We start from the raw sequence: 18,617 nt of genomic DNA, 5'->3' as shown, positions 1-18,617 counted from the left end.
GCCTATGATTGCATGCAGATTTGGGCTGGATACAGGCAAAGTGGGACAAGGCAAATCGAGCCATAGGACTAGCAGCCACCCACCTGTCATGCTGGGATTTGCCCTGTGCCAGGTGCCCACGCCGCCACGCTGCCCCTGCCTGCCCTTTTCCCGACCTCTGCCGCAGGATCAGGGGCTTGCTCCCTGCCTTACCCTGGAGCTTGCCGCCTCTTGCTCTCCTCTGCAATTGTGTTTCTTAGCTCATCTCTCCCTCCTCCCTCTTTGCAGCATCTCTGAGCCACAGTCCAATCACAAGCAACGGGTGCTGCAGCCAGGCAGAGTACCAGGTTTGAGAGAGTAGATAGATGGATGGATTGTCTGCTCCTCTGCACAAGGCTATGATGCTGTCCCAGTGACCTTGGGGACGAGGGTGCTGGTCAGCGAGAAGTGGCCTGGAAACAGGTTGTCTGGAAGCCCCTTGGGTTCAGAAACAGAGGGGCACAAGAGAAATGGGAGTGGGGGTGGCTCCTGCTATTTGGCAGATGTGCAAAAGAAGACTGGCAGGAAGAACAGAGAAACAGACGTGGCCGGCAGACGAGGGAGGCACAGCATGCAGGGGACAGACTTGTGGAACAGGGAGACCTGGATCCAAATATCTGCTCAGCTATAAAGCAGGCTTGTTGTGAGGATAATATTAGATAGGCACAGTGGCTCTGAGATCCGTGGAGGAAGAACAAAATACAAACATTCCAATAAAACCCAAGCCTGGGACTCAGACCTGGAAGCTGCTTTTAATGTTAGGACTCAGCTCTTGACATGTTTTATTCTCATTATCATTATTAAGCACTGCATCTGAGCACATATGAAATACAAACTGTGAATCTGAGTCAGGGCTCAGCCTCATAGCCTGTTGAATGCCAGGGCTCAGCCCTGGAACAGGCAAAGTATTATTCATAAAAGAGTATCTGGAGCATGTGCAGACTTGGCTTTGCAGCATATTTAAATATGTTGCTGTACTGAGGCTGGCACTAGATATAGAGCCTCAGCTGTGGGAACTGGACTCTGCGGCTTTCACATCCTTCTGGCCCTGAAATGTTCTGGTACCCATACTTGGATGCATGTGGGAGCATATATCCACCCAGGATCACTTGAGCTGCACCAGTTTCTCCTTGATATACACTTTAACCATCTTTCTTTATCCACCATCAGAGCAGTAAAATAGTAGCAAAAGGCTGGATAGCTCCCTCCAGTCTTTCAGTGCATAATTACAGATGAAATGGTGATTGAATTCCACACTTAATGGTGGTGGGTGCATAACTGGAGGTGGTAGTTATTCCAGATTAAATAATCTTGGGTTAAAGGGCATCATCCTGCGTGCACAGCCACCCAGGGTTCTGTTTGACCAGTTCCTACTCACAGTAGGCAGAACCTAAGTTAGTAATGTCTGTTAACTTCAGTGGCTCTACTCTGAGTAGGACTAGTGCTGAATGCCGCCCCCATTTCTGGAGGTAGACGCTGGGGTTGGATAAATCCGGCCATCAAGTCCTGCTTGTGAATTTCCCAGGTTGCACCTGGCTGACAAAGGTCCATACGGAGTACAGTGAGCTAGGCTGCCTGATGATGATGAACCATTTGGGCGGCGGGGGCGGGCGGGTCTGGATTAGCAGGCGGGCCAGGGGAGGGCACGGTGGCTGGTTCAGAAAGGGGCAACAGGTCAACACACCGGGTGTCCCTGCCCCAGCAGCTCCTCGCACTCCCCGCCCCGGAAGAGACCCCTCCCCCTTTATTTGCCCTCAGCCTTCGCTGTGCCAGCCATCCTGCCCAAATGCATTGCGATGCCACACCACCAGCGCTGCAGCCTCCCTTGCCAGGGAAAGGCACCAAGTCTGCCATCCGCCGCGCAAGCAGCGCTCGCAGTTGCGGAGCGCCGCGAGGGCACCTCCCTTGCTCTTGGCGCGCCTGCCCGAGGAGCCCAGAGGCGCAGCTTCCCCGCCGTAGTCGGGCAGGGATGAAGCGCGAGCAGCGGGATGCAGGCGCGGGGCTGCGGGCAGGGTTCTTCCCAGGGCAAGGCAGGGGGGGCGGGGGCGGTCCTTGGCTGGGTCCAGCGGGGGCGCCTGAACGCGGAGCAGCTACCGCTGCAGGGACGGGCTAACTCACCATTGCAGAACTGCAGCAGCAAGGAGGTGTCGTACAAGATCCCACAGCTGGGCATCCCCTCGGCCATGCCCGCACCCTAAACCCCTGCCGCCGCCCCCCTCCCAATTACCGGCTCCCCACCCACCCCGTCCCCCTACCTCCTGCCTGCCCTCCTTCGCTCACACCTTGGCTCCCTCTGCCTCTCCACCCATCTCTCCCTCCCGCCTAGTCCCCTGCATGTCTGCCTCCCGTTACCATAGCAACCCACCTCTTTCCTGCATCATCTTGGCTAAGACCCCCAGCGGCTCTGCCAAATGCCCCCTCGCTGGGCTGCCCTCTCTTCAAGTCCCCCGTTAAGCAAACCAAATTACATCCCCCACCTTCCACCCTGCTCACACACTTTCAGCCCTACATTCAGCTCAACCCAGAGCCCCACCCACCAAGCTGGGCCCCACCCACCCCCCATCCACCCAGCTCCTCCTTGCAAAGTCTCTCTGGCTCTCTCTTCTCAGACCTTCACCCTTTTTGGTTTCTTTGTGGGTGGTGGGATTATTATTTGCTGACAGAGCTTGCCTTTAGGCATGCTTTATTTTGGGTGATGGGTAAATAATCTCTGGAAGAGCAGAAAGCAATGGGTCGTATCCAACTAAATTCTACTCAGAGCAGACCCATTGAAATTAATTAATCAAAATCAGCCATACCCATTAATTTCAATAGGTCTACTCTGAGTGTGACTAAAGTGGGATACAACCTTGGAACATTGGAAGCTACTTTATACCAAGTCAGACAGTTGGTCCATCTAGCTCAGTATTGTCTGCACTGATTGGCAGCAATGGCTCTCCAAGGTTTCAGGCAGGGAGTCTTTTCCCAGTCCTCCCAGGAGATGCCGTCAGAGGTGGAGCCAGGGACCTTCTGCATGCAGAGCAGATGCCCTTCCACTGAGCTATGGGCCCTTCCCCACAACAACCCACAGTCTGTAAAATGTTCTTTGTCAGTTTAATCTACTGACACCTTCCCACTTTCTGAATGCAGGAAATGCAAAACTGAATTAGAGGGATCCCACTTTCCCATATAATTGGTCTTTGGAACACACTGCTACAGGTTGTGGGAATGGCTCTTCCGGAAAGATGAGATAAATAACAGTGGCTGTTTCCACAGTTCTGTGCTGCTGCTTGCATAGTGAACTGATAGAGGCAGTGCATGCAGCAAGACAGCCAAACTTACTTTGCAAGCTTGTGGTGAGGATAAGAGACAATAGCCTTATGTATGCCACTTGGAGGAAGTACTGGATAGATACCAGTGCCATCCCATAGGTAAAGCTAGGCTGCCTCCGTACCTGGTTAAAGAACATAAGAACATAAGAACATAAGAAGAGCCTGCTGGATCAGGCCAGTGGCCCATCTAGTCCAGCATCCTGTTCTCACAGTGGCCAACCAGGTGCCTGGGGGAAGCCCGCAAGTAGGACCCGAGTGCAAGAACACTCTTCCCTCCTGAGGCTTCCGGCAACTGGTTTTCAGAAGCATGCTGCCTCTGACTAGGGTGGCACAGCACAGCCATCATGGCTAGTAGCCATTGATAGCCCTGTCCTCCATGAATTTGTCTAATCTTCTTTTAAAGCCATCCAAGCTGGTGGCCATTACTGCATCTTGTGGGAGCAAATTCCATAGTTTAACTATGCGCTGAGTAAAGAAGTACTTCCTTTTGTCTGTCCTGAATCTTCCAACATTCAGCTTCTTTGAATGTCCACGAGTTCTAGTATTATGAGAGAGGGAGAAGAACTTTTCTCTATCCACTTTCTCAATGCCATGCATAATTTTATACACTTCTATCATGTCTCCTCTGACCCGCCTTTTCTCTAAACTAAAAAGCCCCAAATGCTGCAACCTTTCCTCGTAAGGGAGTCGCTCCATCCCCTTGATCATTCTGGTTGCTCTCTTCTGAACCTTTTCCAACTCTATAATATCCTTTTTGAGATGAGGCGACCAGAACTGTACACAGTATTCCAAATGCGGGCGCACCATAGATTTATACAACGGCATTATGATATCGGCTGTTTTATTTTCAATACCTTTCCTAATTATTGCTAGCATGGAATTTGCCTTTTTCACAGCTGCCGCACACTGGGTCGACATTTTCATCGTGCTGTCCACTACAACCCCGAGGTCTCTCTCCTGGTCGGTCACCGCCAGTTCAGACCCCATGAGCGTATATGTGAAATTCAGATTTTTTGCTCCAATATGCATAATTTTACACTTGTTTATATTGAATTGCATTTACCATTTTTCCGCCCATTCACTCAGTTTGGAGAGGTCTTTTTGGAGCTCTTCGCAATCCCTTTTTGTTTTAACAACCCTGAACAATTTAGTGTCATCAGCAAACTTGGCCACTTCACTGCTCACTCCTAATTCTAGGTCATTAATGAACAAGTTGAAAAGTACAGGTCCCAATACCGATCCTTGAGGGACTCCACTTTCTACAGCCCTCCATTGGGAGAACTGTCCGTTTATTCCTACTCTCTGCTTTCTGCTTCTTAACCAATTCCTTATCCACAAGAGGACCTCTCCTCTTATTCCATGACTGCTAAGCTTTCTCAGAAGCCTTTGGTGAGGTACCTTGTCAAACGCTTTTTGAAAGTCTAAGTACACTATGTCCACTGGATCACCTCTATCTATATGCTTGTTGACACTCTCAAAGAATTCTAATAGGTTACTGAGACAGGACTTTCCCTTGCAGAAGCCATGCTGGCTCTGCTTCAGCAAGGCTTGTTCTTCTATGTGCTTGGTTAATCTAGCTTTAATAATACTTTCTACCAGTTTTCCAGGGACAGAAGTTAAGCTAACTGGCCTGTAATTTCCGGGATCCCCTCTGGATCCCTTTTTGAAGATTGGTGTTACATTTGCCACTTTCCAGTCCTCAGGCACGGAGGAGGACCCGAGGGACAAGTTACATATTTTAGTTAGCAGATCAGCAATTTCACCTTTGAGTTCTTTGAGAACTCTCGGGTGGATGCCATCCGGGCCCGATGATTTGTCAGTTTTTATATTGTCCATTAAGCTTAGAACTTCCTCTCTCGTTACCACTATTTGTCTTAGTTCCTCAGAATCCCTTCCTGCAAATGTTAGTTCAGGTTCAGGGATCTGCCCTATATCTTCCACTGTGAAGACAGATGCAAAGAATTCTCTGCAATCTCCTTATCGTTCTTTAGTACACCTTTGACTCCCTTATCATCCAAGGGTCCAATTGTCTCCCTAGATGGTCTCCTGCTTTGAATGTATTTATAGAATTTTTTGTTGTTGGTTTTTATGTTCTTAGCAATGTGCTCCTCAAATTCTTTTTTAGCATCCCTTATTGTCTTCTTGCATTTCTTTTGCCAGAGTTTGTGTTCTTTTTTATTTTCTTCATTCGGACAAGACTTCCATTTTCTGAAGGAAGACTTTTTGCCTCTTGTGATTCTCTCTCCTGCATTGGCCTGGCTTTTTGAGCTTGCTTTGTTGTTGTTTTTAAATGGCTGTAGCCCACAGAAAGCTCTGCCCCAATACATTTGTTAATCTTTCAGGTGCCACAACTTACTTTGTTGTTTCTGACCATAGAGGTTCTATTCCTAACTGGCTGCCATAATGGATAGCCATTGATTGGACTTCTTCTCCTCCATGAATCAATCTGATCCCTTTAAAAAAACCACTTAAGCAAATTGCCATCACAGCCTCCCAGTGGCAATGAATTCCATAAGTTAATTATGCTTTTGGTGCAGAAGTACTTCATTAAGTTCTTAAACTTTTATATTTATGGGTCTCTTGTGACATCTAGTGGCACAATAAAGGAACGTAACTCCACCCAACTCTGTCCAGTTTGAATAAATTAGCTCCTTCCGTCATTTGCTTTACCCACCTATCTCCCTCTCACACACACGTCTTTAACTTGCCTTCTAATCATAGACACTTCACACAAAATGCAGAGTGGCTCCTTTCCTCCCTCCCTCATGCCTCACTCTTCCACTTTTGAATATTATCCCTTTCATTTCTGTTAAAAAGAGCAGATAAGCTCATCTGCTAGAGATCAAACCAGAGCCTCCAGCAAGGCTCAGCTCCTTTAAAATGTGTGCATAAGCCCTTACACAATATATTTTCCTTTAGATTGGAACATACTTTTATAGGCATACGATCACAACAAATACAAATGTTAAAAGGTCACCTCCTAGGCCAACCTTGGCCAACCTGGAGCCCTCCAGGGCAGGCTGGGGCTAATGCAAGTTGTAGGCCAAAACATCTGGAGGGCTCCAAGTTGACAAAAGCTGACCTAGGTTTTGTGATATGAACATCAGCTTGGGTCAAAGCAAGCAGGGCATTATAAATGTTGGCTCTTTTTTGGCTTAGAGTGGGAGTCTTCAGTCAGGGTGAGGGACTTCAAGACATTAGATTATAGTTAGTAGAGATATGGATTTAGAAGCTGTTTGCATGAGGGAGCCCAGGATGCTTGTGCTATTTTTCTCTTATATGCATATGTGTTAGAGGTGGAGGGGATAGATATTTAATGGCCATAAATGATTAAAGACAATTGCTTCCATGCTAATAACTCTGCTCTTTGCTTATGCAACAGGAGCCTAGTTAGTGCTTTCTTCAGTCAGCAATCTGGACTCTTCCTTCTATTTAATGCTTTAAAATCAACATTGACTGAAACTGTGGAATGGGCCAGACTGCTCCCCAACCTCTGCCCCAGAAGGTTATCACATATCCTGGACATGTATTGCTCACAATGTCTGTTAGCAGGCAACTTCATCCTAGCCATCATGCTTTATCACCATGCTGTGCAATATTTTTTGGATCTGAGGGGACTGAGATTGCTTTGAAATTAGCATCGCTGGACTGTGTGGTTGCTTCTTTGACCTTGTGACACCTGCTCAGTCTGCAGATTTGTAAAGAAAAAGATTATAATAAGGACACTAAGTTTCCAGTGTTTCTTCTCCACAGGAAACTGTCTTGAACTTCCCACATTTTAGGGAATTATTTGTTTGTTGGGCCCTGAACTTAAGCAAAATGTTAACATGTTAGCCCAGAATGTTTAGCGCACATCTTATTGCAGGAAAGTGAGAGTGAAGGTGATTGAGAGGGAGAGATATCCTAGGTTTTTAATGGGCTAAATACTGGAGGCATCCAGATTAAAATATCTCTTCCCTTTGGGGAATTTCTTCAGTTTTTATGATGTTCCAGCTCCCAAAGATGTCAAGGGAACCCCATCTGGGGGACAATTAGGGTGGTTATCCTTCCACCTTTCTTTGAAGGGGACCTCAGTTTCTGCTAACCCAATAGCCACCCGGCTTGCAGAGGCATCTTGAATTAGAGCCCTCAGGTTTGGCTTTACCACCTTCAGAGTCACACATTTTAGCACCCTCCGCACAATAGTTCCCTGGCCTGTGAGGTTCTCTGGGTATTGAGTCCAGGTGGCTTCCCCAGGCTCCCAGTGGTAAATTGCGTCATGCGTCTTGGAGGTGCATACACCTCCCATCACATAAACTTTCCCTTGAAAGCAAGTGGCACCAGCGAAGGCAAGAGGCGACGGCAGTGGAGGGATTGTAACCTCCTTGTTTATGACACCAGCCTCGTGCATGAAAAAGCATGTTGAGGTACAAGGAAGAAGCTGGCTAAATCTACTGTTTGGGTATGAATGTGTGTTCTTTCCTGAGAAGAAGCCCCCTACAACACAGATCCCGGTCTGCATGGTGACAGCAGCTGCACCGTGGAGACTAAATTCTAGAGGCACCTGTGCCCAGGTATCCAAGTAGATGTCATAGACAAGGATGCCCTGGTAAACCACCTCATCGGAATCTGCATCTCCTCCTATCAGATAGAGCTTGTTCTTGAGTGAGGCAGAGGCGGAGAACCGCAGAATGATGGGCAGACTGGCAATGGGTGACCACGTTTGCTTTGCCACATCAAAACTCTCAGCAGAGGCAAGGGGGCCTGTGTCGTTCCAGCCACTCAGGGCAAACAGCTTCCGCTTACAAGTTAAAAATATGTGGACAGACCGGGGTGTTGACATGGGAGGGAGCTGGATCCAGCGGTTGGCTAGAGAGTTGTACTCGCACAGTGCCTTGGAATACGAGCCGTCAGGGTGTTTTCCTCCTGAGATGTAGAGCCTGTGTTCCAGGACTGAGCAGCCGGGGAGCGCCACCAGCTCTAAAGGTGGCAGCTTTGTCCTTGATCCCGTAGCTGGATCCAAGCACTCCATGTAGCAATCCATGTCTTCATTGACGGAGAGAATGTCCCTCAAGCGAGGCACTTTGATGCATATGATTTTTTCCTGGAACATGCCCTGCCGGAGCCCCCCACTCACCTGCAGCCTCCCTGCCCCATCTAGGTCCTCCCACTGCAATTCCACTTGCTGGTCAAGTGTCATGACATCAGCCTGGACTTGGGCGATTTCCTCATGCGTCAGGAGTGGGAAGCGTATGTGTCGTAGCAGCGTCTTGAGGACCGAAAGGCGCTCTGTGGGTACAGCTGTCACCCACTGCTGCACAGCCTGGAAGACATCCATTTCAGAGGTGACGGCTAGATGGTCAGAGGAGATGATGCAGGTCAAAGCACCGAGGTCGAGATGTGGAAAATCCTTGTGTTCCAAGAGGGGTTTAAAGTGGAAGCCCAGGTAGCGTAATGTGCTGCGCAGCAAGGTGGGGCTGTTGTGGTCATGAGCCAGCATGTAAAGGCGAAGGCAGCTCTCCATGGAGATCCTCTCTGTTAGATATCTGCCAGGGAGCAATGGAAAGAAAGAATGTAACTGGAAACTCGACAGTGAAGCCCTTTTATTTCTATGGCCTTTAAAACAGAAGGTGGGGAGAAATACAGGGGAGCCAGACCTCTTGTGCTACCTGCTGATGAGTTCCAGGGCTGGTGTGAGCTGGAGTCGGCTGGCTACCGTGAACAGATCTTCAGCAGTCTCTGAACTGAGGGCCAGCTCTCCTGAGTAGAGGTAGGTTAGCAGATTCTGGAGGATGGAGGAATCCATGTCTCTCAGCAGAACCTCCCCATCTCTGGACTCCTTAAAGTCACTGGTAAACACAGCCTGGAAGTAAGGGCTGATGGAGGCCAACAGTGCCCTGTGGGAAGAACAAAGTTGTCGGATTGGCCATGGAGTAGCCACTGGGTACCCTCATGGGCCAATCACTCTTTTAGCCTCAGTTCCCTCACCTGAGAAAAGGGAGGAGCTGTATCTCTGCTCCAAGTACTCTCTTGGAGATAGGTTATGCTTTCACAAAGGAGAGGGCCTTTTCTGTGGTGGTGCTCCGACTCAGGAACTCCCTCGCTAAGGAGTCACGTCTGGTGCTGACATTAAAAACTTTTCAGCGCCAGGGGAAGAGCTTCCTGTCTGTCCATGCATTTTAGATTGTGGATTTCTTTTGGAACTGTGCTTTATTCTTTTTGTGTATTTGTTTTTCATGTTTTTTCTACTTTGTCTTCTTGCATTTTGTCATGACTTTTTGCTGGTTTTGATTGTATTTTTACGTTACGTGACTTAATTTTATTCATACTTTTGCACACTACCCTGGAATCTACTGATGAAGGGAAGTAAAGAAATACTTTAAATGAATAAATAAATCCCCATCTCGGATGGTACTTCATTCACTATTCCATCAAGGACTATTAGGGAGGCACCACCCTGTCTAAGAAGGAAGAGGCTTTTTGGCTCTGTTTGCTCAAAGGGGGTTTCTGGCCCTCCTGCCTGGCTTGGGGACAGAGACCCACCTGTTGCAAGGAAAGCGCTTCCCTCCAGCTACTAAGGTGGCGTTGCAGAGTTCATGGGTGTGATGCAGCTGCTTCAAACCTGGAGGGAAAGGGAGGGAAATGAAAGCTTTCTAGGTAATTATGGCTGGTTAGTGTGGCGTAGTGGTTAAAGTGTTGGACTATGACCTGGGAGACCAGGGTTCGAATCCTCACACAGCCATGGAGCTCACTGGGTGGCCTTGGGCCAGTCACTGCCTCCCACCCTCAGGGGAAGGCAATGGTAAACCCTCTCTGAATACCGCTTACCATGAAAACCCTACTCATAGGGTCACCATAAGTCGGAAATGACTTGAAGGCAGTCCATTTCCATTTCATCTGAAAGGAAAGGGCATCTCCCTATAGAGGGGAGGTTTATGTATGGGCTATAATTTGCTGGAGAGTTGCTAGAAGCCCTTATTCCAGGAGAATTAAAATTTAATTCAAGTGGTTTGTGCCCCATGGGTCCTTCTGCTAAATCCCTGCAAGGGGAGAGAGGTTACTCAGGATTATATTGGACAGATCACAGAAAAAAAGGATGCTGCAGCCATTTGTATTTTAATCTTGTTTTATTGTTTTAGCTTTTCTGAGCCACACGAGGAACACGTTATTGGATGGCCTTATATAAATACAGTAAACAGTAGTAGTAGCAGTAGCAGCAAGTTTTTTTGTGACAGTACTCACAGTACCATTGCCTTTATTTTTGCTGCCCATGGCAGCCATTTTGTCTCGGCACCCATGACACTTTTATCATTATACAAATACCAGCACCTCATTTTTTACCCAGAACTCTCCATAATGATGATGATACATTGCTCTTGTCCTGCTTTGCAGAAAATTATGCAATAATTTGCTATTGCCAGGGCAGCAGGATGCCCCTATTTTATGCCTGGAGGGTATGGCAGTAGTGTAGTGGCAAATTCAGAAGTGCAGGGTCCTTTCAGCATAGTCATAGCCATGCCCCTCCCCTTTTTTTGCTGAATGAGATCATTGTAAATGCCTTCTCCCACAATAACAGACATCCCTAGGAGCCAATCAGCATGAAAGGGGAGTATGTTAGCTACTGAAAAGAGTCTTCTCTGTGGCTGACTCACCTCCTTTTACTCCAATTGGCTTCAATCAGGAGGAAAGAACATGGAAGCATGTTAGAAGACTCTTCTCGATGGCTAACACATTCCCCTTTCTTAGTGATTGGCTTGTAGGATGCTGGAGACATAAGAACCCTGCTGGGACCCTGCTCCCAAAAATGTAAAGGGTCTAAGACCCCCCCAAGACTCCAGACGACTACACATCTGGGGTATGGAGATGCTGGAGGAAAGAGGCTGAAATGCAGCAGGCAGAAGGGCTAGGCAAAGTCAGAAGGCTCGGCTCCCACTATCTCTGTCAGGCCTCACCAATCCAGAGGTTTCATGCTGCCTGCCGATCCCAGTGGCCAGTTTGGCACAACCTTATCTGTCCCTGAAGAGGCTTTGATGCTTGAGCTGGGCCTCAGACTGTGAAGCTGCCAGTTCAAGCGCCAGAACCCCTGGAGCACTATTGCACTGGGAATCCCCAGGTGGCCCTGGAGTGAGCCCCTGGGCTACTATTGGCTGCTTCAGTAGCCATTCCCGATCACCAAGTTCAAGATCAGCAGCAAACTCACCCTGGCTGAAGCAAGATTTCAGCGACACTGACATCTCCGGCTCCTCCTCCTCTTCCTCCTCCCTTCTGCTGGTTGCTGCCAAACCTGGTGGATCCATGACAGCACTCCCTGGAGCATCACGTCCCAAGGGGCTGTCACTCTCTCTCTGGGAGCTGGCCCAGAGGGTACTCCGACCTCTGCTTGTTCCCCTCAAGATCTCTTTTAAAGCAGCTTCCAGCCAAGGCACCGGTGTCCCTGGGGCACCCATCACCCCCACAATGGTCGCCATGACACCTTGGGCCTCCTTAGGGTATATTAGGAATTTAGTGGTTGGTCCTGGCTTCACTTGCTTTCACAGTGACACAGGCCTCCTGGGCTCTGGGAGCCAAAGTTGCCATGGCAGCCTTTGTGAAAATGGCGCCTCTTGGAACCCGGGGGTGCTTGCTCTACTCTCGGAAGCCCAGCTCTGGTAGGAATGGAGGGAAAGGGCCTTCTTCTCTGTCGGTAGCGCCCAGTATAGCTCCCCACCTGGAGTGTGGCCCCCTCTTTGCTGGTTTTCATCACTGGCTCTTTTCTCTCTTAGGCTCACTCTTGATCGTATATTGTTGATCTGCTGCTGTTTCTCTTTTCGTGTGTGTGTGTGTTGTTAAGTTGCTTTTGTCTTCTGGATTGTTGATAGTTCATTATATGAGCCACCATAAGTACTCTGTAGTTTGAGGAAAATATAGTAGCAGCTGTTGTACAGAAAAGAACAAATACTAATTTAACAGAAATAGAGGGGGCGGATCTCCCTCAGGCCAGTTAAAAATTTCCTGTTCCCAAACCAACCCATTAGAGTGAAATGTCATTTTCAAATAATATTTCCCCCTCTCTCTCAATCTTTATTAAAGTAGCTATGAATACAGGTGTAAAATTATTGTTCCAGTAAGAAAAAAGTTGACCATTTCAAAACATCATAATCCACTGTAGCCTTCCTTTGAAAGCACTGATAACAGTTTTCCCCATTAAAGCAATCCAATAATTATTTCAGCCACTGTGAGCTTCCATCACCTTCCACAATCTGAGACAATTAGTATTTGCTGTAATCAAAAGATAATGAATATAATCTGTATTTGAAATTCTGGAATCTCCAAATTTTGTTTAATAGTGCTAATTTATAAAATGGTTATTTGGAAAACTTCTATATTCAGTGGGAGCTGGTGCCTCATGGGATTGGTAGGGCAGAAGGCAGGGAGCCCAAACAGTAGGTAGAACCAGAACCAGCGACAGACAGCCCATTTATTTTGCTTTTGTTCCCAACCTCCTCTGGCTCTCTGCTGAGTTCTGTCAAGGGGCAACACTGAGACTATGGGGGAAGAGGAAGGTGCCAAGTCAGTGCCACCCCCCAGACTGGTTGTCTAAGAAGGCAGGCGGAAGGGGGCTGGCAGAGGGCAGACTGAGGTTGGGGGGCAGTGCCCGATCCAGCCCAATGGACCAGCCTCCACTGTCTATATTCGTGTTCCCTCCCCTCTTACATCCTGACAAAGTATTTTTAACGTCTGTGCAGTGGTGCCACACAGAAAACAGGTTTATTTATTTATTAAATTTATTAGTCGCCCATCTGGCTGGTTCTCCAGCCACTCTGGGCGACGCACAACATAAAACATACAATTCACATTAAAACCTTAAAATTCCATCAGTAACACTAAAACCTAACCTACCCCAAAGGCCTGCCAGAAGAGTTTGTATCCCTATATTGACATTTTCAGCTATTAATCCTTAGATTTTATACAGAAGCTGTAATATACCACCAGAGCAGCCATTTACATTGCATGTCTTACAAATAATGGGGGGAAATTGTATATACTATCTTGGAACAATGTCATCTGGATTCTCTGTGATAATTGGGAAGGGGCTAGTATGGAAGCATCTCTGCAAAACTGAACCGTTCTCTGATGGTTTAGTTGGGGATGGAAAGATCTGTCCATTTTGGTGCTCTCACTTCCTCATTTTTACAATCTCAAATTCAGTTCTCCACATTTCTGAAGCAATTTGTGAATTGTTTTTAAAAAATCCTCATGACAATCCTTTTTGTAGGCAGTTTTCATAATGTACACATTTTTTGCAAGCAATTTCTCGTCATATAATGCATTTTTGTTATTTTCACTCATTTATTCACTTTTATGCACACTTTCCCCTAATTCACGCATTTTTGTAAAAGTTGTTTGGTTGGTGAACTGTATTGCAACATTCGAATACATGTGAATTTTTAAGGATGGCTGTGTTTCTGTTCTCATATTGTTTTGGAAAGTACAAATTTAATAGTTTTGGCTTGAAATGCAAACTGAACTGATTTCTTGCCCATCTCTAGGTCTAGTAGTTTAACCTTATAACAGTTATCTTCGTAACGGTTATCTTTCAATAATATCTATGTTGACAATGATCCTTTGTTGCTTCATATCCATCCATAAGACCAGTATTAACGGAGTGCTTGCCAATCTCATTAAAACCATGGTGTATTCTTGTCTGCCTAGAACTAATTAGCTGTACATGCATGACTTGAAATCCATGCCATAATGTCAAACAAATTTTGACCTCCCCAAGTCAACCTTTTCTGTAAAGTTTCAAAAATAACACAAAACAATCCCAGAGTTTTGTTTTACTATTGCTCACATTCTCTTTGGACTTCCACATCAGTGCAAAACAGAGTCATAAGTTAAAGTCCTCAGTCCTCTAGAAATCTGAAAAAAATAGTTCCCACCCTTGCCTTCAGTTTTTATTTGGGAAACTTGCTGGGCATATGTGATTTTTGAGGGCTGGGGATTAGGCTGGCACAACACAGCCCCTACTAATCACATGTGTTCATCTGATAAGTGACCTGCCCTATGATCTGGGAGGCCTAAGAGCAGATGTGGATTCCTGCATAGAGCAGGTGGTTGGACTTGATGGCCTTATAGGCCCCTTCCAACTCTACTATTCTATGATTCTATGTCAGATCTCACTTCTGCTCTGAGCCTTAGCAGCAGCTCATTCTCTTTCAGCTTCAGTTCCACATCCATTAAATGGGAGTACAGATATCCCAAGGACATCAGAACTCAGGCATGTTACAGAAACGACCAACAGAAAAGTGTTGGCTTATGAACTTTCAACTAACACAGAAGCCCCAAATGTTGTTAGTTAAGAAAAACACAGTAACAAATCTACAGTGCTTAGCAACTTAGAAAACACCATGTAGGAATGAACAGTTGCGCAGTCTTCACTCTTATGGATTGCTCTTAGCACTGCTCTTTTGACCACTCCAAGAAGTATGATTTTGTTTTACATATGCAGCAATGTATCAGGCAGGTGAACCTGTTAGCACCTGGCACACCTTCTGGTTAGCACTTGGCCATTTTATTGCCTCATTTACTTTTTGATAGATTATTCAATTAGATGGAAAATGCTTTTTCAGCCGTATTTTAAAATTTTTAAATATTTTCACAGTAACATAAATGAAAGATTATGGCACTAAATAAATTATTTTGTAAAAATTGCTGTCCACATACGACTTTTTAAAAATGTTAAAAAACAAAGTAATGAAAGCAACCTGAGAATCACATTTTAATATGTGCTATTAACTCAAACTAAATAATTAATTTTTTAGAAGACTAGAGGAAAAAAAGGATTGGTTTGTTTTTTTTAAATGGCTGTTCAGCCCAGTTGAGACTTCCCTTGACCCACCCACTAGTATGGACAGAACATAGCAGGACATATGCACAGAAAAAGCATAATACTTCCAATAGTGTGGAAATTGCAAACCATTAATTGCACATTGTCAATTGCATGTGTAGGGGAAAAAATTGAATGTGGGCATTTCCAGACTACTTTTATTTTCAGGTGGGATTCAATCACATGCTGGCAAATCCAGGTTGTGCAGTTAAATATGATTTGGAGATCTTGCACAAGCCTGCTTCCCCAAAGATCAGACTTTTTGCAATATGGAAAATTATGGGAAAATACACTGGGAGACGTGTGTTTACCTTCCTGTAAACAAATCAGGAAGAAAGTGCAAGAAACAGGAAGCAACCTCTATAAATAGTCTCAGATGCCTCTCCAGAGCCTACTCAGAAGGCTATCTCACACTTCCCAAAGAAGGCAGGCAAAAAAAGAAGAAGACTCTTCTCAATTAGTGATCTGCTTGGTTAGGAGAAAAACCACTCAGAGCCTAAAGACAAATGTTTTAATTTTTTTGGACATGCTGTTGACATGCTGTTGATTGAAAGAGGGTGGCCAGGCAAAGAATCTGGAAGACGCTGCTTGCTGGAAGCAGAAATTCACTCAACAATTTCAAGGAACCATCCAAATATTTGTTCCAGATCTCTCATGAGCTTCAGTTTTGCACTCCCAAACGAACGTGTTAAGGATGGATTAATTGATGTTATGGTAAAGAAATCTAGTGGTTCTTTAATTTTGTGTAAACAAAAATAATTTTCAGGTTCCTTGTACCTCAAAGCTCTCATTTCTACGCCACGAATGTCACCCTATCACCACCTCAGAAATATTAAATCCAAGACAAAATTAATGTTTTCTATCTGGAAGAGATTGACCTGGAAAGAACCAATGAAACAGGAGTTGGCAGCAGTGAAACCACCATCCTGAAAGTTTATCACAGAGGCTCCTGGGAGAATTTTACCAGGACTGTGGAATTTGTGATGCGAGCCCCATAATGTCCTGCCCAGAATTGTGTGTCCATCCCTTCATGTGAGAAACGTATGTAGCGAACTCCAGGGCCATAACTCCTAAACACATGAGATACCTACAGACGGAGAGAGAGATGAACATAATCAGGCTGAACCACAGTTTGAACTCAGCAAAATCATATAAAACAACCACACCTTGGGAAGAAGAGCAAACCTGGCAACCAATGGAATTCAGAATATGTCCATTGTAAGAAGCACCCTGTGTAATCAATTAAAGTTGGGTGATCCAATGCTTTATAATAAAGTTAACTTTAAAATATTTACCAGGCTACTTGTATTTAGATTTTTGCTGTTCTGCAAAACCAGAGTACAATGCCTCCTTAAATGTACCATTTCCTCCTCCTTCAGCCACCCTCAGTTTTTGGCTTTGGGCCAAAAGTACTATTCCTCTGTGGCCTTTGGGCATCAAGGATGTTAAATCCCTAGACCCAGCAAGGGTAAAATAGATATTGGACATTGCTGTCTGGCAAATAACACCTTTTGATATTTGGTGTCGCTCCACTGTGGAATGGGATCCGGCTCAGCCTCAAAATCAGTAATCACTGTCCTATTGGCTGCCAGGAGGACAACATGGATTCTGTATCTGCAGCCACAATCCTCACGGGCACCCCACCTGAAAGGAATGACAGAGAGGTAGCGGTATAGCAGAGGCAGGAAAAGGATACATGGATTTTCTTGAAGGCACTGGAGCACCTAATGCTGGGGTAGCCCATGTGGTGCCCTCTAGCATGCAAATGCTCATTCCAACAACATCAGGAAGGCACCATGTTGACTACATAAGAGCACAAGAAGAGGACTGCAGGATCAGCCCACAGGCCCATCTAGTCCATTTTGTTTTTGCATTGGCCAACCAGTTGCCTATTGGAAGCCCACAAATAGGACCTGAGTGCAACATGACTCTTCCCACTTACGATTCTCAGCAACTGCCATTCAGAGGGACACTGTCTCTGACAGTTGAAGCGGAACATAGCCATCATAGCTAGCAGCCACTGATAGCCTTATCCTCATGAATTTGTCTCTCATTTCTCCAAAGCCATCCAAGTTCTTGGCCATCACTATCTCTTGTGAGAGCAAATTCCATAGTTTAACTATGCACTGTGGTCCTTTCTTTTGTTTGTCTTCATATATTCCGTTTCATTGGATGGCCCAAATTCTAGTATTGTGAGAGAGAGAAAAACATCTCCCTATTTACTTTCTCCACACCATGCTTAATTTTATGTCTCCTCTCACTTACCTTTTGTCTAAACCAAAAAGCCCCAAATGTTGTAACCTTTCCTCATAGGATCCTTTCGGTTGCCCTTTTCCCGTTCTACAATCTCCTTTATGAGTCGAAGCAACCAGAAATTTGCACAGTATTCCAACTGCGAGTGCATCACAGATTTGTATAATAGCTTTAAGATACTGGCAGTTTTATTTTCAGTCCCTTTCCTCTTGATCCCTAACATGGCATTACCTTTTTCTCCAGCGGCCACACACTGGGTCAACATCTTCATCTAGCTATCTGCGATGACTCTGAGGTCTCGTTCCTGGTCACTCATCACCAGTTCAGACCCCATGAGCATGTGTATGAAGTTAGACTATTATTATTTTTTGTACCAGTGCATCACTTTATACTTGGTTACCTTAAATTACATTTGCCATTTTACCAACCATTCACCCAGTCTGAAAAGATCCTTTTGGAGGTCCTCACAATCCCTTTCTGTTTTAACCCCCTTGAACAATTTTATATCATCAGCAAACTAGCTACCTCACTGTTATCCCAGAACTAATGCTACTGCTGCTTAACATTTGCCACCAACAGGGTTCTAAGGGCTGCAAAGGGCATGGAAGCACCATGATGATTGCCCTTTGAAAGGTGGTGAATGTACCTGGGAATGAGTTCTGTCCATCTTTACCAGGAAGTCCACAAAGGATACTAACATTCAGATATTTTAAATGGCCCACCTGAAAAGTGTTTTTATTTGGGGCATGAAGAAATGTTTCTTCATTTGGGGCATGAAAGTGCGGGTGGCTGGGGAAGACCACTTATTCAAAAGATTTGCCGCCTGATTGGCAAGAGGCATATTTTGCTTGGCGCAGGTGATTGAGAACGTGATTATTACAAGCCTGGCTTTTTCCTTTTCATATTTTTAAACAGATTGTGTAAACTAGGTGTGGACAGACTTCAGACTTGCCGGATCTACTTTGTTTTCTACTGGAACACCAGTTGGAGCCAGCTACAAAATGGTGGTTCAGGGGCAGAATCTGTTCTCTATCTATAGCCCCCATGAGCCACATGCTTGATTGACTTCCCTATACAAGCACAAATCTACCTCTGAGTCACTACAGATCAGGGACTCTAAAAGCCTAATTTAGCATGTTGGAAGTGAAGCATTTTGTTGTTGTTGAAAGCCCTTGCCGATCTATTGTAAA

General features: G+C 45.7%; 2 protein-coding genes across 4 annotated transcripts in view; both read right to left on the bottom strand.

Annotated features, from left to right (window-relative positions):
* Positions 1-7,308: 7,308 nt before the first annotated feature.
* Positions 7,309-12,203, bottom strand: LOC133370887 (kelch-like protein 6). Its single transcript, XM_061597767.1, has 4 exons — positions 11,509-12,203; positions 9,852-9,930; positions 8,978-9,205; positions 7,309-8,854 (listed from the first exon to the last, which is right to left on the bottom strand). Exons 1-4 carry the CDS (start codon positions 11,774-11,776, stop codon positions 7,309-7,311), a joined length of 2,121 nt encoding a protein of 706 aa, XP_061453751.1. The 5' UTR covers positions 11,777-12,203.
* Positions 12,204-15,671: 3,468 nt separating this feature from the next.
* The window catches only part of FBXO27 (F-box protein 27), an 8,167-nt gene continuing 5,221 nt past the window's right edge, over positions 15,672-18,617 (bottom strand). For all 3 annotated transcript variants that reach the window (XM_061596299.1, XM_061596300.1, XM_061596297.1), the window contains exons 5-6: positions 16,683-16,818; positions 15,672-16,261 (exon numbers count right to left, since the gene is read on the bottom strand). In XM_061596299.1, the coding sequence (XP_061452283.1) occupies positions 16,112-16,261; positions 16,683-16,818 (286 nt within the window). In that variant the 3' untranslated portion in view covers positions 15,672-16,111. The remainder of the gene's footprint in view (positions 16,262-16,682; positions 16,819-18,617) is intronic.

The sequence above is a fragment of the Rhineura floridana genome, chromosome 15, assembly GCF_030035675.1.
Source record: "Rhineura floridana isolate rRhiFlo1 chromosome 15, rRhiFlo1.hap2, whole genome shotgun sequence".
Classification (NCBI taxonomy): Eukaryota; Metazoa; Chordata; class Lepidosauria; order Squamata; family Rhineuridae; genus Rhineura; species Rhineura floridana.
This window is presented reverse-complemented; position numbering and strand designations above follow the sequence as displayed.